This window comes from Myotis lucifugus, unplaced genomic scaffold, assembly GCF_000147115.1.
Source record: "Myotis lucifugus unplaced genomic scaffold, Myoluc2.0 scaffold_49, whole genome shotgun sequence".
NCBI classification, from domain to species: domain Eukaryota; kingdom Metazoa; phylum Chordata; class Mammalia; order Chiroptera; family Vespertilionidae; genus Myotis; species Myotis lucifugus.
This window is the reverse complement of record NW_005871097.1, coordinates 6,600,842-6,623,454: the sequence shown is the minus strand read 5'-3', so window position 1 is coordinate 6,623,454 and position 22,613 is coordinate 6,600,842. Positions and strand designations below refer to the sequence as shown.

General features: G+C 45.4%; 1 protein-coding gene across 1 annotated transcript in view; it reads left to right on the top strand.

The window, feature by feature from the left end:
• FRMPD4 (FERM and PDZ domain containing 4) overlaps positions 1-22,613 on the top strand; it is a 250,140-nt gene that overhangs the window by 194,490 nt on the left and 33,037 nt on the right. Inside the window, 6 exon segments of the mRNA XM_023753743.1 lie at positions 233-798; positions 800-859; positions 861-1,118; positions 1,120-1,513; positions 3,467-4,599; positions 10,167-10,227. Coding sequence (XP_023609511.1) covers positions 233-798; positions 800-859; positions 861-1,118; positions 1,120-1,513; positions 3,467-4,599; positions 10,167-10,227 — 2,472 coding nt within the window.

The following is a 22,613-nucleotide window of genomic DNA, read 5'->3' as shown; positions in this document are numbered from 1 at the left end:
TTCTTTTCCTTTTTTAAAAAAATAAAAATAAAATATATGTGGCATGTTCCCCGCCCCCCCTGCCCCCCCATTTCTGGAACATCTGTGCAATAAACTCAGAGTCCTCCCCGAAAAGGGAAACGCTCGCTTGGTTTGGTTCTGTTCCGTTCTGATCACAATGATGCCATTCTCGCCCGCGTCCCCGGTGCCTCTTTGCAGCCATTAATCGCCTCTTGTTTCTCACGGCATGCAGGTGTAGCCATCTTGAGGGCTTATAGCCCCGAGTCTTCCTCAGACTCGGGCAATGAGACTAACTCTTCCGAAATGACGGAGAGCTCTGAGCTGGCCACGGCGCAGAAGCAGTCCGAGACCCTGTCCCGCATGTTCCTGGCCACGCCCGAAGGCTACCACCCCCTCGCCGAGGAGCAGACCGAGTTCTCCGCCTCCAAGGCCCCGGCCGCGGCCTTGCCCCCCAAGGCCTCCCACGCCCTGGCCGCCCGGCCCGTGCCCGTGACCGTGACCGACGGGCCGTCCAAAGTCGTGCCTTCCAAGCAGATCCTGCACTCAGACCACATGGAGATGGAGCCCGAGACGATGGAGACCAAGTCGGTCACGGACTATTTCAACAAACTGCACCTGGGCTCGCTGGCGTATTCCTGCACCAGCAAGAGGAAAAGCAAGCTGGCCGACGGGGAGGGGAAAGCGCCCGCGAGTGGGAACGCGCCAGGGAAGAAGCAGCCGGGGGCCAAGTCCGCCGAGGCCGAGGAGGACGCCAAAGGTAAATTTGGGACCGTGTCTTCCAGGGACGGGCCGCACCTGGGCGCTTTTTAACCTGGAGAGAACTGCCTTCCGCAAGAACAGCCAGCGATGGTACGTGGCCCACGGAGGGCGGGGCGGCTGACAAAGGTGGCCTGGAAGCAGCCACGGGGATCTTTTCCACGCGCTTCCTGGGTCTGGGGCCACGGGGAGGGCCGAAGGGAAGGAAGGAAAGGGGCTCCCGCGTGGGGAAGGCCCCTGAGGTTTCAGGACTGGGCCAGCGGGACCACTTCTTAACTGACGCGACCTGTGTCCCTTCAGCCAAAGACTTAGACCACCCAGGGGATGCCGACCCGTCGACCTGTGACCGTCCCTCCCAGCTGGCCGGCGCGGGAGGAGAGCGTGGCCCATCTCTGTGACTACCACTTGGCCAAGCGGATGTCATCGCTGCAGAGGGAGGGCCATTTTTCTCTCCAGAGCTCTCAAGGCTCTTCGGTGGACGCGGGCTGCGGCACGGGCAGCAGCGGCAGCCCCTGCCCCACCCCCCGGGAGGCCCCGCTTCTGCGCTCCGCGGGCAAAGGCGGGCCTTACGGCCTCCGAAGAGAGAGCCCCCGGGCTGCCCAGCACGGAGCCCCCTTTAAGGAATCACACCCTCAGCCGGAAGGGGTGTGTCCCCGGATGACAGTGCCTGCCCTGCACACAGCCATTAATGCTGAACCCCTGTTTGGGACTTTGAGAGATGGATGTCATCGACTCCCCAAGATTAAGGAAACCACAGGTACAGAAATGAGGGATTTCGCGCTTCGCCTGATACACCAGGAGCGTGTAAACCCAACTCACAACAAACCTAAAAAACGTGAAATCTCTGTCCTAGCCTGTGTGGCTCAGTGGATAGAGCGTCGGCCTGCAGAAAAAAGGGTCCCGGGTTCAATTCCGGTCGAGGGCAGGTACCTGGGTTGCAGGCTCCTCCCCGGCCCGGGCCCTGGTCGGGGCTCGTGCAGGAGGCAACCCATCGATGTGTTTCTCTCACATCGATGTTTCTCTCTCTCTCCCTCTCTCTTCCACTCTCCCTAAGAATCAATGGTAGAGATGGCACTGCTCTTTAGAATCTTGCTCTGTTCTTGCTTTTAGAATCTGAGGGAGCAGTATTTGTTTCTAAATTCTAAATGCAGACTTTCAGCAGTGCCCTGGGTGACTTGTGATAACAAGATAATATTGCTTAGAGTCACAGAAGGGTCTGATTTTCTTTTGAAGGTGTTGGATTTCTGATTTTTGCCATTTCATTTTTGAGAGGCAAGGAAGGATCATAGAGCAAGGGGGTCAGGGAGTTGGAGGGACTGGGAGAGATCATTCGCCTTTCAGCAATAGTTACAGATTCCTCTTGACTCTGTAAGACTCCCAGCGGAATATTCTGATGTGTTAATGAGATCTTACATTGGTTAATGTCTATTCCTGCTCTTTTAAGATGATCTACTTTCTCAAAACCCACCACTCAATTTAAAAAAAAAAGCCCTAGCCTGCTGGCTCAGTTGGTTAGAGCACTGTCCCCATCCACCAAGGTCACGGGTTCAATCCTCGGTCAGGGCACATACAAGAATCAACCAATGAATGCATAAAGAAGAGGAACAGCAAATTGATCTCTCTCTCTCTGTCTCAAACCTAAAATCAATTTTTTAAAATATATTTTTATTGATTTTAGAGAGGAAGGGAGAGGAAGAGAGAGAGAGAAACATCAGTGATGAGAAAATCATGGATCGGCTGCCTCCTGCACGCCCCTTACTGGGGATCGAGCCCGCAACCCGGGCATGTGCCCTTGACTGGAATCGAACCCGGGACCCTTCAGTTCGCAGGTCAGTGGTATCCATTGAGCCAAACCAGCTAGGGCTAAAATCAATTTTTTTAAAACCCACCACTGGCTTCACCTGCCATGGGAAACCCGCCTGTGAATTTACATAATTCATCACCGATCTGTTATCTTTATCTCTAAACTAATTAGAGCATGCTTTCACCAACTTACCTCTTCTCACAAAAATTCTGTGAAATGGAGATTTTCTTCACATAATTTGCCCAGTGTCTCCACTTCAAAACCTGTACCAGGAGAATTTCATGGGATCCTCTTTAAAAGGCGAGCTGATATAATTTGCATTCAGTAAATTAGGCCACTTCTTTATAAAAAATTAACAGATGCCAGGATTAACCTAACTCCCTTGAAATGAAACTTGAGTGTCATAAACATGTTTGAATAGTTTATACCTAGAATGTGCGTTTTTCTAATTATGTGTCTAAGCTTTGACAGGTAAATGGGAGCAAACCAATTCATGTCATTCCATTGTCTCCCTGGAAACATTGGGGATTTCTAGACAATTCCAAATGAATCAGCAGTTTAAGAAATAACAGATTACGGTATTTTTTTAATGTGACCTCAGAAGTCAGTCTTTGGAAAGCGGGGTGACCCTGACAAATGGCAGCCCTTCTAGAATGCATCCTTGGGAAATAGCAATCATCACAGAGAGATGTAGCGAACTGACCGCCATACGATGTTTAATGATTCTCTCTGTTTTTCCTACTACCCCTAGTGTAGCTTTGACAGAGTCTGGGAAGGAGAGACGAGGAGGCATGCCTTCAGTGTGGTCTCAATATCCTGAAGTTGATCCCATCCTGCTACCATCAAACATTCACTCGGAATCAAAGGTGCCAATTCCAAATCAAGACCCCAATGATTTCTCCCAAGCATCCCAGGCCTACGGAGAGGCTGTGAGCTGGCAGCCACTGGATCTGAGAGGGGAGAGCCATGGGACACCCCCCAGCCAGAGGGCTCTGAGACGTAGCAGCAGCGTCCTCTCAGGATGTGTAGGTTTGGAGACCTTCCGAGAGAGAACCAAGGGTACAGTCAGCTTAAAGTGTCCAGGTGTCACAGAAGAAGCACAGGAGGCCACTTCAGAAAGGCGAGCAGAACTCCCCCTGGGAAAGAAGCTCACCAAAAGTTTTTCCCAAAGCTCGATGCACTTTAGCCCCGACGGGAAGGCCCACAAAAGGTCCCCGGTGGCTCACAAAGACTCAAAGCTGTATAAGACATTGCCTTTGAGGAAGCTGGAGGGCAGCAATTGGAGATGCCGGGGACCTTTCAGCTACTGCTTCCTAAACCGAGGGCAGGATGAAGATGAGGATGAGGATGAAGAGGAGGGAGCACCCACCCACCGGGTCTCTTGCCTCTTTCCACTACAGATGACTAAAGCCATGCCGGAACCAACCAGCCCACCCCTGGCTGTTGGGATTCAGAAGCAAGAAGGGGAGCTGTCCAGGTGTCCAGTGCTGAAGGTCTGGGCCGAAGACCTGAGTGGCCCGGACGACACGGACTTCAGCAACCTGGCTTTTGATGCCCGGATTGCAAGAATAAGTGCCCTAAAGCAGAGCACATATGCAATGCCCGATGGGTTCCTCGCAGCCCAAAATGATGCCAATGAGCTGCTCTGCCTTGTCAGGGCAACCAAGGGGAAGAGAGAGGAGTCACGCCCTGAAGCATATGACCTTACACTTTCTCAGTACAAGCAACTGTTGTCCATTGAGTCCAGACAGTTAGGAAGTGCCTGTAGGAAAATGGCAATGGCCGAGAAAAGCCCAGAGGAGATGCTCGTAGCTATGACTTCCAGCTTTCAAGTGCTCTGTTGCCTAACAGAAGCTTGCATGCGATTAGTGAAAGTCGTGAGCTCCGAAACACAGCGGCAGGAAATTGTAGTGAAGATCGATGAAGTGGTCATAAACTACATTTGTCTCCTGAAGGCTGCCGAGGCAGCCACAGGAAAGACCACTGGGGATCCCGGTGTCGGGCTGTCGACGCGACCTTCAACCACCATGGCCGCCCTTGTAAGCACACTAACACGTTCTCTCAAGATGCTTTTAAATAAATAAAAGTGTGAAAGTCACATCATAATCTACCTTTGCAAAGCCATACATGAACTTTTATTTCCTTTCTTTCTTGTACGATGAACAGACGTTTCCTTTCTTCTCTCTGTATATTTTGTTATTTTGTATAAAAAGGAGATAAAAGAGTCACATTGGTGAGATGTTGAAATGTACTAATCAGATGTATTCTGTTTATATGATACATATATACATGTAAAAGAGCTATACGAGAAAGTGATGACATTTGGCTATTTTTCATATAGTCGAAACTCGGGGTATATGAAGTGAAATTTTAAATTCTGTGTTAGAGCAAAACAATGAATCCCATCCCCTTTCCTTCCAAGTGGATATTTGGAGACCATGTCGTTCATATTTAGAAATAAAAAAAAGAAAAGAAATCACAATGTATATAAAACAGTACTTATGTTTTAAAATTATGATTTTTAAGCATTGGAAATAGCAAAAAGACATTTAAAATCCAAGAAGCTATTATGAATGATTAGAGAAGATATATAATAAATTAATTTTTTGCTCATAGCATTTGGTTATCTGATGCTTTCTTCCAGGAATCCTACATTTTTCATTTTGGCTTATTCCATTTGGGTTCAAAAAGGGTGGAGGTGGATTCTATTGTGTCAACACAAATGCTCTGCCAGATGTTCCTAGAATTAAAATACTTCCCAATAGAAGAACAGAGAGAATGATGAGCAGGTTCCTGGGTAATACCTAGTTATAGATTATCTAATTACATAAAATGAAAGAATAATACTAAAATTAATTTTTTGATGAAAAGACAGATCTGCTTTGACTAAATGTCAAAATATGTAAACCAAAGACATCATCCACCTCCCCAACTCAACCATGAAATTTAGAATTCCCTTAAGAGTGACAGAACCTTTAGTAAAGTATTTGCAAAATTACAAAAAAAGAGGAACATTTGATGATTCTTTAAAGCAAGTGCAGATCCAGTCATGGAAAGCAGACTGCACCACAGAGCTCCATACCGCACCTCTACCGGGGCCAATACTTCCAACCCAACTTGGAATTACAGTCGAACACTGGGACAAAATTTCAAATCCGGAATGTTCAGCAAATCAGAGAGAGATGGCTACTCTACTATAGAAGCCATGATTAAACAAATCATTATTTATGAAATGATCTAATCTGGATTGGCCTATAGATATATGAAAGCTGAAAAAAAATAACAAGTGGTCAATTTGACCACGTTAGGTAAAACCGATAGAATGCAAAAAGGTTTTCAGAACTGTCGTCTCTCTCAAAATGTATCTTTGGGTCAAAGCAAAAGAATGCAAACTCTGCAATTGTAAAATAAAATTGACATGTACATATATAGTTCATGGGTCATTTAGTGCTCAAGCTACACACACTCCTATTTATGTACGTGGCTCCTTCAAATTTGACAGGAGTATATGCCAAGTACAGATATTTCCATTTTTGTAGCCTACTGGACAGGAGGCTTAACACAGTCTACAGTCGCTGTCTCTCATCAGTCGTTCTATAGAGACTCAGTAACAAAAGTCACACATAGTTGTAGATGGTAGCATACAAAAGGAGTTTAGACATGTGTTATTCAAAATAATGTTTAAATAAAACATTATTTTATTACAATTCTAAATATTGATGTTTGATATTGAGAAATCTTACATGTGTTATTCAAAATAATGTTTAAATAAAACATTATTTTATTACAATTCTAAATATTGATGTTTGATATTGAGAAATCTTAATGGTGTTTACTGTGGAAATTTTTGGTAAATATTCTGTGTACTAAAATACTAACATTAATAGGATGTGTGTTTGATGTCAGACAGTGTGCTAAACATATCACATATATTATCTCATGTAATCATCACAGCCATCTTATGGTTTGGACACTGCCATTAATTCCCTATGGAGGCAGTATTGTTACGTAGTTAAGGGCATGGGGTTTGAGGTCAGAAACTTGATTTCTGTTTGAACTCTGCCATTTTCTCGCCCTCTCATCTTGGGAAAGCCAATCCATTTTTTTCTCTGTCTCATAGGGTTGTCATGAGTTTTAAGTAAACTTATGTGTGTCAAGTTCTTACCACAACACCTGGCAGATTAAATAATTAATGTTAGATTTTATTATCCTCATAATGATTGTGTTAAATACAGTGCCCAAGATAACATGTGGGGATATTTGCTTTATATGCATATTATATCCTGGCTCCATGTGCGGAATACATTATGTGTATTGCATATGTATAAAAGAAATGCTAAGGAAGTGATGCTCTTTGTTCAAATCACATATTCAGTTGGAACAACTTCTTTGTTCATTTCAGTTCTTTGAGAGGCCGCAGCGAAATCCCTCTGGGTCTTTCTAGTCCATTTCCCATTATCTGTGGGTGCTCCGATAAATTTCTGTTTCTTATCAACAAACTCTTTACGACTTAGGAAACCTTAAGGGGTCCCCCCACTCACCACACATGGGATCCTAAGTGGGGTCCATGTCCAGTAGAGTATAGGAAGAATGATTTTGTGTTGATTTTTCTCTAGCCTTTTTTATGTTTGCATATATTTTATAATGGCATAATAGTACAGTGGTATATGTACATCATTTTAAATAAATAAATGAATTAACAAGCATATGCCTGGTGAATGTATGCAAAAAGAGGGTCGCAGGTAGGGTTGCATTTACTAAAGTTTGGAGACCGCTGAAGTTAGAGAATAGAAATTCCTTGTACTTGCGGCTCTTTACATTTATTCCCCAGCCTCTATTCAATTGTATCACCTCTCATTTTTATTAATTTTTTATCATAATACATTCAAGCATACACAAAAGCAGGCACAATGATAGAATGAAACAATATGTACTCATCACATACCAATTCATGTCTAATTTATTTTCTCTATTTCTACACATGTCCTTCCACACTGTATATATTAGCAAATCTCTGACATTATAGCACTTAATCCATGACTGTTTCAGTAAGAACTTTCTATAGATAAGAACTTTTCAACTTAATCTCAATGCCATTTTCACACTTTTAAGAATTATTAAATATTACCAAAATAAATGATGAAGAAAGTGAAAATCCCTATAAACCCAACCCCAAAGACAGTCATTGTCAACAATTTAGGGCATCTTTTTTCAATTTTTATTCTGTATATATATTCATGTTATTATTATTGTATGTGGTTATGGATTTAACTTTGTTCTGACCACACTTGCCTTTCTGTTTGAGTCTCAGATGCACCATGTTTTCTGTAAGTGGATTGGCCAGAATGGATACGATTGACACGCCCAAAGACATAACACTCAGATGAACCACCACCATAGCATCACCATAGCATCAGGCTTACGGTAAATCCAACAACTCATGCAATTGCCTCAGACATTAACATTAACACAGACTCACTCCCAGAATTAGTCTAATCACGAAATAAATTATTTTTCCAGAAAAGAAAAATAATCTTGAAATGAGCAGCTACAGTAGCACTGCAATGGGTCGATGCCTTTCGCTATAAATTTAGGACTTATCTTAGGAACAACGATCTTCATTTATGTTCCTGTCACATACATTTCTAAATGCCAGCTATTTTTTTTTTTTTTTGGTGTTACTGCTGAGCTCCTCGGGATGGCACTCTTAATTCATTCCTCCTGGGTTACTCTTGATTTGGCAATGGGAGAAGTTTGCTCTGTGACTCGTTTTCACCATTCATAATTATGTTGACAGTTTTTGAAATCAGAGGAAAAGCAAAATCAGCCATGATTAGGTGATTCCTATGGCTTCCGAAATCAGAGAAAAAGCAAAATCAGCCATGATTAGGTGATTCCTATGGCTTCCGGACATTTAGAAATTGTCTCTGCTCGGAAAGTGTTCGGTTTTTTTTGGGGGGCGTATTTGGGTGTATAGAGGTTTGGGTGTATAGAGATTTAAGTTCAGTTTTTTTGGGGGGCGTATTTGGGTGTATAGAGGTTTGGGTGTATAGAGATTTAGGGGAGGTGTTTGAGTAGTGTTTGGGTAGATAGTGGTATAGGGGAGGTGTTTGAGTAGATAGTTGTATGTGTTTGGGTGAATAGTGGTGTAGGGGAGGTGTCTGAGTAGATTGTGTGTGTGTGTGTGTGTGTGTGTGTGTGTGTGTGACTAGTTTTTGGTTTGGTTTCATGGATTTCAGAGTTCGTTTGCCTCTGGCAGTCCCAAGGTGATGATAAAACTTTCTCTTTATAACATCCCAAATCTTTCTTTAAAGTCAGATGGCAGAAATCACTTCTCAGCTTTGAAAGATCAAAGAGGCAGAGCCTTCCCTTTTAAACTGCTTTTTCATTCATAACAACCTGAACCAGAAAACTTGGATACTCTTTAGTTATTTCACCTCGTCCCTGGCCGAACCCTCTCACTTTTTAATTTCAAAGTCTATATCTAGGAAATCCACGGAAGAACAATTCGTGTCTTTATCAAATATTTCTGCCGCACAGAATAATGGACTGACTTAAATCCTGCTCCGCTGGAAGAAGTAGATAAGCCAGCAGCTCATCCCAACTAGCTCACTTCACCATTCAGCCTGCCGCCTTCAGCTCAGCTGACTCTAATCTTCCCTCCACATTTTTAATTGCATCTCAATTTTCTGTTGCACATTAATTCTAAAGCGCTGAGGTGTGGCGTGTGTTTTTTCATTGTACCTGCTATTTCTCATTTTCCACTCCACACTTTGGACCAAAATTCTGTGCCATTTGCAGCAGCAGCATCCACACCTTGAGGCAGAAGGAGCTTTGGGATTCAGGAAGCTAAGCCTTCTTGGTAACCGCCGACCAAGTGATGTTTCTCCTGATTTCATTTTGATTTGTACCCTTTGCCCATCCTATCCTTTCGCTAAATGATCCATGACTCCTGTCCCCACTTAGAATCTGGATATGTCCATTCGTTCATTCAAATAGCTATTAACAACTTCCTAATCTGAGCAGACCTTGTGCTAGGTGCTGGGGGTGGGGTACAATGGAGAGCATCATTGACATGGTCCCTGCCGAAAATTCTAGAATGGGTCATCCCTTGCCATGTGTGAAGAAAGGAAGGGACTCAGAGTGAGTCAGCACGCAGGCAGTGTTTACTGCGCATGTGCAGGGCTGAAGATGCCCGTGGCAGCCCAATCTGTGCAAAGCGATCTTAATAAGCAGTGAACACAAACTGCAGTTGTGCCGTGACCAACACTGATTTTTTTCCCCAAAATATCACTCTCTTACTGTCAGTTATAAATGTTAAGGATGTGGGAAAATATAGGACAACATTTCTTTAGTATACGGTAATTTAAACATTAGAAACTTTGAGAATTAAAGTGGGTCTTCTTTGTAAAGCCTTAAAAACAGTAGTTTGGACAGCGTTTGCCTTCTCTGAGTCATCATATAACTTATATGGAGTGAGCATCTTTTCTGTATTTTGGCAAATCCTCTCGAAATTTGGATCCGCTTCCAACATGTTATCATTGGTACTTTCAATGTTGGCAAATATCTCCCAAGAGTTCCTCTCATGTGAGTGTCTTTTTCCCAGGGCTACTTCCTCTGGGACAGCTTCATCCTTTTCATCACAGCCACCGCGGTGATTTCTGTCGGTAACCGCACCCTCTCTGCCCTCCTCTGGCCTGCACGACTCCCATCTCCAACAGGGGCCATGTCAGCAGTTCCATAGTCAGCTGTCTTCCTCCCCTTACATTTGCTGCTCATTTCGCTTCCCGTATTATCACTGTTTGTTTCTTTGCTGCACTTTCGTCTGTGTTGGCCAGTTCCCTCTTTCAATCTTCCATCTTTAGGAGATGTTACGTGGCTGCCCTGAGGTCTTAAAGGCTTCAAAGCCATCTCCGACGTGGCTGCTCATTTTATCAAGCCTGCAGGGAGAATCTCTGGCCTCAAGGAGGGCCTAGTCCCTCCCACTTTTGTGGGTTTTCACCTGATCAAGCCAGGCCTGCCCAGGATAATTGTGCTTTTGGTTGACTCAAAACTAACAGATTGGCGTCCTTCAGTCCATCTTCCTTCCCAGTTGCCAGATTCCATTGTTCATAAGCATGTCACAGGTCCTAGCCACACTCAAGGGGAGAAGGCTGGGCAGGGCATGACCACCAGGGGCAGGACCACCCAAGGGTCTGTCTGCCATGTCCTCTAAGGCTCTTCCCTCAGGGTAGCCAGTTGAAATACAGACTTGAAAGGCATTCGCGACCGCAGCCCTGACATAAGCCATCAAAATCCACATGGGCAACCTCCAGCTTTCTCTGCCCTGGCCCATTCTATGGATGGATGTTTGTGTTAATATGCCAAGTTGCTCTGGGCTGGGAATTCCAATACTTTTGATGTACTGCCTGTACAGGTGGGGATTTTCTTAGCGTGAGGTCCATAGGAAAGTGTTCTGAGGCACTATGACTGTATTCACTGCGCTCATCCCAGAGCCCAGTTATGACTTTGAGATCGGGTTAGACTGAATAATTCAACTGGCAGATGAATCACTAAAGACGCTGGACTTTAACCAGCGGGACCATGTCTTTCTCAAGGATTTATGGGAAGAGGGGTTAGTCCACTGAGGTCGCTTTCTCCTAAGTTGTTCATGTTGAATTTGGTCTCCAATCTATTGCCCGTATGATATTGATGGCATTAATAATAATACTGCCTAATATTTATTCATGCAAATGTGCCAGGTACTGTGCTACATGACCTTCATGCGTCATTATCACATCTATTTCCTAGAACAACCTTTGAGAAATTACCATTATCATCCCTTTTTTAAGAAAGAAATTGCATTTAGAGACGCCACATAGCTCGCCCCCAATCACGGATGTTAGTCAGAATCAGGATTTGCACTCAGTAATGGCAGTTTCGTTCATCAGTTTTGGGCCAAGTAAATAGCGTCATTGTTTTTCATCTAACAAATACCAGCATGTATTTTTTTAAATTTAAGTTCCATCAAAGAACTTAGGACAAAAAACAACCATCTCCTGTCCTGTAACTCCCCACCCGCCTTGCCAGTTTCAAGGCACAACCCATTTCATCAGTTTCTGCTTTTAGTTTTTCTCATGGTTTTCTCCTTAATTCTAACGAAGTTTTTGACTTACCAATTCTGGATGATTTCGATTTCGAATGACTACCTCTTGAAGAAGAAGGAATTCACTTGCTTACGTTAGCCCTCGCCTTTTATTCTACTTCCCTAACTAGTGTTTGATAGATAGGGAGATTATTATTATGTTCTATTCTTGGTTACCTAGTGAACTTGAAAAATTCTAATTGCAACTCTGCTCTTTAGACGGTCTCTCTGGAGTCCTCATCTATGTGGAATGAAGCTGTGTGTTCCCTAGCCTGTGTCCCCTCTTCTCCCCACTTCTTCACTTCCTCCTCTACCTTAGGCCACCAGTACCTTCGCGTTTACATTGTTGTTAAAAACAATGCTTCCTACAGTGTTTAAGGATCAAAATTGTGTAACCGTTGCAGCCTGGGAAAACCGTGTAGTCAACTGCTTGCTCAAGAAACTAAGTCATTCAGCGGCCGGAACAAAGAGCCCTCCACGTGGAAGGAAAGAGGAAAGAGAGTTTCCGGTGACCTCATGGTATCTTAAGCTGGGGGTTCTCAAAGGGTGGCCCCCGAACCAGCAGTATCAGCATCACCGGGGAACTTGGACACAGACTCCTGTGCTCGTTCCCAGACCTGCCCAGACCCTCTGAGGGTGGAGCCCAGCAAGCTGGGATCTCACAGGCCTTCCAGGCCATTCTAATACATGCTCAAGTCTCAGGATCACTGTGTTAAATGATTGACAAGATTTCTCAAAACGATGCCATGTTTAGATCCCTTTGTATTTACTTTCGAGGTTTAAATCCCCCCCCACCCTGCAGTTTCTATTGATACATTAAAAACCACCCCAAAATACAGAAGCGTAAAGAACCGTTTATTATTGCCTCTCCTGGTTCTGGGAATGGGCTCAGCTGGGCGGTTTTCACGCACACTCTCTCCTGCAGGTGCCGGCAGGTGGTGATGAGGCCAGAGGAGGCCTGGCGGGGCTCGGGGTGCTCCTTGTGTGACCAGCAAAGGGCTAGGAGCTTACCTGAGCAGTGGTACCTGTGACCTGTCCATGAGGCAGGCGCCACAGCATGGCGCTCTCAGAACAGCAGCGCCTCCTACAGCGGGCTGGCCTCCAAAATGGAGCTTCTCAAGTATCCCCAGAGAAGCAGGCAGAAGCTGCAATTCCTATGCCCCAAGAGCCTTTTGACTTCCTTTTCTAGTATCAACCTGTTTTTATCGTAATAAACACCATCCCGGGACTTCCCTTCCCAGCATCCTTCGAATGGGCCCCACGGTTTCCTGTACCCTATATCGCCTAGAGAAGTGTTGCCCATAAAGATGACGTGGGAAGTAGCCTTTTTGAATCTAGCCTGTTTGCAAACGCCTTCACTCCATCCTTCTGCCTCGTCCATCATTTGGCTGCCTACGGGATTCCGGGTTCAAAGTCACATTCCTTGAGAACCTGGGTGTCATTGCCCATCATCTCTTTGCATCATTTTGCTAAATGTTATTCTTGTTCCTTTAAAGGTCCCCCCCCACACTTCACCTAGAAGATCTGTTGCTTCCATTCCCTCCAAGCATGAATTTCACGAGGGTCCGTCTAGGTCTGGAATTTTCTTTCATTCATTCTGCCTGGAATTTAGTGCATCTTCTGAGAGCTCGTGCCTTTCAATTCTAGATTGCTTTTCTAGCCCGGCTGGCGTGGCTCAGTGGTTGAGCATCAACCTGTGAATCAGGAGGTCATGGTTTGATTCCCGGGCAGGGCACATGCCCAGGTTGTGGGCTCAAACCCCAGTGTGGGGCGTGCAGGAGGCAGCCGATCCATGATTCTCTCTCATCATTGATGTTTCTCTCTCCCTCTTCCTTCCTCCCTGAAATCAATAATAAAAAATATATTTAGATTGTTTTCCTACTGTTTATTTCCCCCCTCGAAATTTTCTCTGTGGCCGTTATCTAGCGTTCAGTGAAGAGAGCAAACCAGTTCCAGAGGTGTCAGCTCCATTGTTGTCGGAGCCCTAGCTTGGCATTTATATGATTTTGGTGACATTTATATGATTTTGGTGACAACGTGGGCAAATGGGATGTGTGGACATCCTGTCCTGGCCGTGACGGAGGTGTGTGTAATTATAGCTCTACTTAAGCACACATTGATTTAGATTTGATTTTTGTATACTTGAAGCCTACATTCTTCTCTGTAATTCCTACATTCTTCTCTGTAATTTTATGAAGTCGATTCCTGTGTACCACCCACCCGGATTGATCAGATCCTAGCAACGTACCTTATCGTTTTGGATCTTTGTTTTAAAGAAATAAACAGAGAGAGTGGCAATGCTCTGAGCCACCTGCCCCAGCCCCATGTCCCACGTTGCTTTTGTATCATTCCCACGCAGTTCTTCACAGATTGACCACATGATGAGATGTCCTTAACAATGTGTGATATTGTTTGGCATGTTTTTTGAACTTGATGTAAATGGTATCATACTGTACATATCCTTCCACACTTTGATTTGGTTATTTAACATTCGTTTTATAAGAACTATACCTTTTAATAGATAGCGTTTTCATTCATTTCTCTTTATTGCTTTACAGTAGTCTATTGCATATTAGAATTGAGATTCTGCTGTTAATGGACATTTAGATTGTTTACAATTTTTTGCTATTAAAAACACTGCTGCAATGAACATTCTTGTACCTGTCTCTTTGTGCATATCTGTTGTGGTTTTTCTCTAGGATGTATGCCCAAGTGTGGGGTTTGAGAAATAGATGGGTATTCTTCAACATTACTGGATGGGTTCCCTTCCATGGGCAGGCCCAACAATCCATGCTGATGGCAAGATCAAGGGACGCCATCCAAGCTAAGTTGGTCCGAATCTTCTTTCTCCAGCGATAGTTCCTGAATAGCTGAGGTTTCCTTCCAGTCTGTGAAAACAGGCTAGATGATTTTACAAGAAGAGAGAGAGACCCCTAGTCAGTTTGGCTCAGTAGATAGAGCATCGGCCTGAAGACTGAAGGGTCTCGGGTTTGATTCAGGTCAAGGGCACATGCCTGGGTTGCGGGTTCAATCCCCAGTGAGGGGCGTGCAGGAGGCAGCTGATCAATGATTCTCTCTCATCATTGATGTTTCTCTCTCTCTCTCCCTTCCTCTCTGAAATCAATAAAAATATATTTTTTAAAAAGAGAGAGAGAAGCAGAGAGATATAAAGACAGAGATAGGTATATGCTTATTGCTCTCTCTGCAATTAATTATGTACTAGTATTTCCTAACACCCACCATAACCTATGCCGGGCCAGCACAGCCAAGGGTTCGGTGAGCCTGAGGGGGTGGTGGTGAAGGATTAAAGAAAAGACAGACAAAGAGAATAAGCTGGGTCTAGGTGGATCTCCTGTGCCTGGCTGAGGCCACAGAGAGAGATCCAGAGGCAAGTTGAGCCTTTATTTTATAGCCAGAGGTAAACAAAGTAGTGGTCACCATAGTTACACTGTTCTTGTGAGTTTCACTTGTTTTGCCAGCACTTGGCTGCACCTCCCACAGCCCATTAGCTACCTAGGTAAGATCTAGGGAGTCATAAGGTCAAGCCTAATTATGCTAAGAGGGCTGTGCCTTCTAAGCTGGGACTTGTTTGTGGCTTTGCCAACAGGTCAGTCCGAGGCTTAACCCTATAGACCAGCGGTTCTCAACCTGTGCGTCGTGACCCCTTTGGGGGTCGAACGACCCTTTCACAGGGGTCGCCTAAGACCATCAGAAAACACATATATAATTACATATTGTTTTGTGATTAATCACTATGCTTTCATTATGTTCAATTTGTAACAATGAAATTGGGGGTCACCACAACATGAGGAACTGTATTAAAGGGTCGCGGCATTAGGAAGGTTGAGAACCACTGCTCTAGCCGCTCCCTACAATAACCAAAAGACCTAGAAGTACACTTGAGGACCTGGGCTCATTTCAGCCCCTTGTGTAAGTTGTTCCGTTGCTCTTCATGACAGCATGACGTTGGTAGTGGGTTTGTACTGACACTCAAAGACACACCCTGGATAAATCAGATGAAGATGAGAGAAGGAAGGGGAGAGACGTGGAGGGAAAGGCAAGGGAACAAAGGAAATTAAATGATGAGTTCAGGAGGCCCGTCATCTGAATAACATGTCTTCTGGAGAATTCAAAGAAAAACGTAGTGTTGTTTTATTTGCGTGTATCATGACGATATAAACGGTACTGTACTGTAGATCTCATTCTAATGATTATATTTATCTTACTTTTCCCGTGTGGCTAACTGTGCTCTCCAGTCAGACCCTGGTTTCTAATTCCCGTATGATATTCCATCTTGGACATTCACCACCTTTATTTATCAACTTCCCCAGTGATGGACGCCTAGATGACCTTCAACTAACTGCCTTCCACAAGCAAAGCTGAGATGAATATCCCCATACAGCTCCCTGTGTAACAAGAAAAACCACACACACACACACACACACACACACACACACACACTCACACACACTCTCTCTCACACACACACACTGGATCACAAAGCATATGTGTACGTAATGTGACCAAGATGGCAGCACCCATCTACCTACCCACAGGGCATTGATCCATGTATCCCACCAACAACGGGCATTACCCAGCACTATGCCTTGAGGGCTTTGTTTAAAAGTCCTCTCAATTCTTTTATATATATATATATATATATATATATATATATATATATATATTATATTTAATATTTAATATTTATATATATACTAGAGGCCCAGTGCATGAAATTCGTGCATGGGTAGGGTCCCTAGGCCTGGCCAGTGATCAGGGCCAATCTGGGCCTCCCTTACCCCACTGCCAGCCAGGGCCTTCCTTCATTCTGCACTGCCCCTTGGTGGTCAGTGCATGTCATGCGAGCGATGGGTCTCCTGGTCCAACTCCCACATTTTGCATATTAGGCTTTTATATAGAGATAGATATTTACTGATTTCAGAGAGGAAGGGAGAGGGAGAGATAGAAAGATGAAACAGAATCATGGATCGGCTGCCTCCTGCACAGCCCCTACTAGGGATGGAGCTTGCAACCCAGGCATATGCCCTGACTTTCTAGTTCATAGGCCAATGCTCAACCACTGAGCCATGCCCAGCCGGACCCCTCCTCCATTCTTTATGGGAAATGCATTTTCCCCAAGCTCTCTTCTATTTGCTTTGTGCTTGCACCATTCCTATGTAGGCCTTTAATACATCTGAAACCCACCTTTTCACATGAAGGCGGGCAGAAACCTGCTTTTCTTTTGCTTCATGGTGTAGACAGTTTCCTCCACATCAAATCTCTGATGAGCTCCTGTGGGACAAGCAGCCTGTGAGACTTACATGGCAAAGGGCAGACAGATTGGAGATGGTGACTGTCCCACTTCTAAGCTACCCACAGTTGGCCTCTGGTTCACTTGGGCCTCTGTAGGGAACACCGGGCATGGCACAGTCCCCCGTGGTAGGCGGCCTGGGGAAGGCTGAGTGGCTCCCCACCAGTTTAGAGGGAGTGGATTGCAGCAAGGATGCACTGAGGCAGGAAAACACAGTGAATGTCCCGGTTCTGGGCAGAACTGCTGATGAACTCGTGTGAGAGGCCACTGAGAACTGCCAGGAAAGACTGGGTGAGACAGTAACAGGAAAGAAAGGTCCTACCTTACCAAGTGGGCACAAGAGCAGCCCAGCCACGGGAAATTTCCATTATTTTGACCCCTTCCAGAATCTCACAGCTGGCAGGCCAGGGGAAATGGAACAATACAGGGCGTGGCTCAGTGGTTGAGCGTTGACCTATGAACCAGGAGGTTACGGTTTGACTCCTGGTCAGGGCACATGCCCGGGTTGTGGGCTTGATCCCCAGTAGGGGGCTTGCAGGAGGCAGCCAATTGATGTTTCTATCTCTCTCTCCCTCTCCTTTCCTCTCTCTGCAATCTCCCTGCTTTAGGGAAGATAGGATTTACAGCTGGCTGCAAAGTGCTGTTTATCTGTCTTCGTTTCCCTATTCAGCTTGTTCTGTCTCAATGAGACGCCAAGCTCCTTGAGGACAAACATGAGTTTTGCTTAGCCCTAGCCCGTTTGGCTCAGTGGGTAGAGCACTGGCCTGCAGACTGAAGGGGCTTGAGTTCAATTCTGGTCAAGGGCACTTACCTGGTTGTGGGCTTGATCCCTGGCCCCAGGGTTGGAGCATGTGCAACCAATCGATGTGTCCCTCTCTCATTGATGTTTCTCTCTCTCTGTCTCTCCCTCTCCCTTCCACTCTCTCTAAAAACCAATGGAAAAATATCCTCAGGTGATGATTAACACACAATAAAAGATGAGTTTTATTTGTATTTATTCTCAAGCAACTAGAGGCACCCCTGGCAAAGAGCAGGTGCTCACTGAATGTTTATTATTGGATGAATAAAAATAATAAACCCTGGATTCCAAATAGCCCTTTAGGACCGGCTTTATGCTAATTCTCTAATTTCAGCTGCTTTGAAGTATTGGAAAATAAAGTCCACCAAGTAGTGCTGGGGATAAGAGAAACAATTTAGTGCTTAATACAAGTCTCCAGGGACGAAGCCATGGGTAGGCTGCTGAGCTATCAATGTGAGTTTTTTTTTTAATTTTCAGATTTAATGGTACGTAAACTTATTTTTGTGGGAAGTATTTTCACTGCTGCTCTTTATCACAAGCTGTGTGAAGGCTGTATGTGTTCCTATAGGGCCTTGCTTTTATACATAAACTGGGTCTTTTATTACTGTAAAAGTTTTCATTGATAAAAGAACTCTTGCCTGGCCAGTTTAGCTCAGTGGTTGAGCATTGACTTATGAACCAGGAGGTCAGGGTTTGATTCCTGGCCAAGGGCACATGCCTGGATTGCGGGCCCCACCTCCAGTAGGGGGCGTGCTAGAGGCAGCCGATCAATGATTCTCTCATCACGGATGTTTCTCTCTCTTTCTCTCTCTCTCTCTCACTCTCTCTCTCTCTCTCCCTCTCCCTTCCTCTCTGAAATCAATAAAAATATGTTTTTTAAAAAGAAAAGAAATTTGTTTATGCTTAGGTGTTTGCTTCTTAGATTTTAGAAGTTACATTTTAGCTAGAAACACTTTTCTGGTTACTAGAATAGTAAGTCTATATTCCTCCTTTGTTCAGCCTTAAACACTCTCACAGCTGAAAGCTTTTCCAAAGGAAGGTTTATTGAGCCACGTGATCCAGAAAGAGGCCCAGGTGCTGTGCCTGGGCCACCAGCCTCAGGGGTAGGAGGAAGGCCGCCTGGCCACCGTCCTGGGCCGCCCGGCTCCTGGGCGCAGTTTGGGGAAGAAAGACGTAAGGGTTTTGTTTTGTTTTGTGTTTATAACTTTACACTATTTTGTTTTTCTCTCTTTTTTTGTTCTTTATTGTTGAAAGTGTTACGTATGTCTCCTTTTTCCCCCATTGACCTCTCCCCGACCACTCCCACCCCCCAGTTCATGCCCTCACCCCCCACCCGCCCCCGTGTCTGTGTCCATGGGTTATGCTCATATGCATGTGGTTGATCTCTTACCCCCTCCAACCTCCCCCACCTCCCCTCTGAGGTTTGGCGGTCTGTTCGATGCTTCTCTGTCTCTGGATCTACTTTTGTTCATCAGTTTATGTTGATCATGACCCCTGTAAGGGTTTTGTGGGGGTTTGGGAAGAATTGACATTGGCTATAGATAAAGGGGGGGGAGGAGGTGAAGCCGGGCTGATTCTGGGATAGGTGCCGAGTCCATAAGGAACAAGTGTTTGTTCTTTGGGATCAGTGTGGGCAACAGGCCCGAAAGTTCATGGGTGAGCAAGACGCGGTGGCTCCTGGGGGTCGGCCGCTCACCTATCCGATTTTATTTATTTATTTATTTACTTACTTATCTATCTGGTTAATCCTCACCTGAGGACATTTTTCCATTGATTTTTAGGGAGAGTAGAAAAGAGAGGGAAAGACAGAGAGAAACATTACTGCATGAGCCCTGACCAGGGCCCGGGCCGGGGAGGAGGCTGCAACTGAGGTACGTGCCCCTGCCCGGATTCGAACCTGGGACCCTTTCGTCCACAGGCCGACGCTCTGTCCTCTGAGCCAAACCAGCTAGGGCTTACCTATTCTCTTTAGATAACTGTGGAAATAGCCGCCTGGAAGTTAATTCAAAGTTTTAACAGCCATTCAGAAGCATAAGCGGCCTTTGGTTGGTTTGCCCCACAGCTGTGTCTTCCTCCCGCCCTCCCACCTGGTGGAGTTAGGAGACTGCAGGATTCGCTCCTGGTCAAGCTCCACCACATTCCTGCCGTGACTTTGGTGAGTGACTTTGGGTGAGGTGTCTAGTGTTGATGTACCTCAAGGTTCTTATCTGTGAGCAAGAGAGGGATCAAACAGTTCCTATCTTACAGTTTGCATAAGAAATACATGAGAGCCCAGCCGGTGTGGCTCCGTGGTTGAGCATCCACCCATAAACCAGGAGGTCACAGTTGGATTTCTGGCTGGGTCACATGCCTGGGTTTCGGGCTTGATCCCCAGTGTGGGGCATGCAAGAGGCAGCGGGTCCATGATTCTCTCTCATGGATGTTCCTCTCTCTCCCTCTCCCTTCCTCTCTGACATCAATAAAAATAAAGATTAAAAAAACAGAGCCCTAGCCAGTTTGACTCAGTGGGTAGAGTGTTGGCCCATGGACTGAGGGGTCCTAGGTTCAATTCCGGTCAAGGGCATATACCTTGGTTGCAGGCTCGATCCCCAGCCCTAGTTGGGGTGCGTGCAGGAAAGAACCAATCGATGTGTCTCTCTCACTTTGATGTTCCTCTGTCTCTCCCCCTCCCTTCCACTCTCTAAAAATCAGGTGAGGGTTAACAACAACAACAACAACAAAAACAACAACCCAGAAATACATGAGTTAATAGATGTCTTTAGAAGAGTGTCTATCATAATAAGTGCTAATAAATGTGACCAAATGTTGTTTAAGACTAGAGGCCTGGTGCATGAATTCGTGCACAGATGATCAGGGCCAGGCCAGCTCAGGGGAGGGGATGTTGGGGGGCCCATTGGGGCCCCGATCAGGCCGGGTGGCCGCTGTAGTGCGCGTCATAGCCACTGGTCGTTCTGATCGTTCTGGTTGTTTCGTCGTTCCAGTCGCTTGGCTTTTATATTTATAGATTGAGTAAATGAACACATTGCAGGAAGCTGCCGGCTCTCTAACCATAGCCGGAGGTGATGTTTGCCTCACCCAGTTCATGGAACAGGAAAAGGTCTGCTTTGGGTAGTGTTCATGAGCACATACAAAGATGGGCTCCTGCCCTGGCCAGTTTGGCTCAGTGGATAGAGCATCGGCCTGTGGACTGAAGGGTCCGGGGTTTGATTCTGGTCAAGGGCACATGCCCGAGTTGTGGGCTTGACCCCCAGTGGGGGGCATGCAGGAGGCAGCCGTAAATGATTCTCTCTCATCATTGATGTTTCTATCTCTCTCCCTCTCTGAAATCAATAAAATATACGTTAAAAAAGAAGCTAATTGTTGGAGATGGGAGATGTTGGAGAAATGAGGTTCCACTGTATATGGGACTGGATTGTCATGAGGACACGGTGAGGGTGTCACGTGGAAGCCCGCGGCCACTGTTATTGCGCCTTGTGGATTTATTCCCCTGAAATCAAATGACTGCGGAGAAGGAAGGCGTAGGGTGGGGTTTCCGGCTCGGCCCGACATGGGTGTCTGTGGGCTCACTGCAGAGCCAGCAGGTGATGTGCGGCTTGGCCTTCTAGGTCACTGCACGTCCAACCCAGAACAGCGGCCAGCTCTCCGGGAGACCCTCAGTGAATGGTTGTCAAATAAATGAATGGGACTCGTCACCACACTCTGCATTCCTTGGAGGGAGTGTTGGATTGGGGTGATGATCGAGAGGCGAGAGCTAGGAAGTTGCTAGCAGAAGTAGGCAGAGCACAACCACTTACTGAGGTTGCCATGAGTCCATACGGCATCTTTGTGCAAATTAGGAAAAGGCATCTCTTCCTGGGGATGCCATATGTGTTGGAAATTTGCCGACATACGCGGGATGTTTTAGGCTAGCGGTTCTCAACCTGTGGGTCGCGACCCCTTTGGCGGTCGAACGACCCTTTCACAGGGGTCGCCTAAGACCATCCTGCATATCAGATATTTACATGACGATTCCTAACAGTAGCAACATTACAGTGATGAAGTAGCAACGAAAATAATTTTATGGTTGGGTCACAACATGAAAAACTGTATTTAAAGGGCCAGAAGGTTGAGAACCACTGTTTTAGGCCAAGGCAATTTAGTATGGTCAGCTAGGAAATTGTCCTAATAAATACACGCGCTAGCTCTATCTGCCTTGTGAGTTATACATAGAAATGGTGCTTAGTTTTTTGTGGCAATGACTAGATATTCAAAGTTGGAACACACACACACATACACACACATACACACACATACACACCCCGCTGTGCTCAAGAGTGAAAGCGAAATTTAATTCATGGCCAGCTCTTCCCTGAGCAGCTGGGGAAGTATTAGAAGCTCAATCTCAGGAAAAGAGAGTTTAAGTACTAAATCCAGAATAAAGTAAAAGAAAAAAAATCAATGAAAAAAAACCCCACACACAATCTGGGTTTGTTATGGAATTATTTTTTCTTGAACTTTCTTGGGCACAGACCAGCATTTGTTCCTGGTTTATTTATTTATTATTTATTTATTTATTTATTATTTTTTAATCCTTATCTGAGGATATTTTTCCATTGATTTTTAGAGAGAGCGGAAGGGAGGGGAGGAGAGGGAGAGAGAGAGAGAGAGAGAGAGAGAGAGATAAACATCAGTTGGTTGCCTCCCGCACGCACCCAACCAAGGCTGGGGTGGGGCCTGCAACTGAGGTATGTTGACAGAATCGAAACCGGGACCCTTCAGTCCACAGGCCAACACTCTATCCACTGACCCAAACTGGCTAGGGCTCCTGGTTTTATTTTTA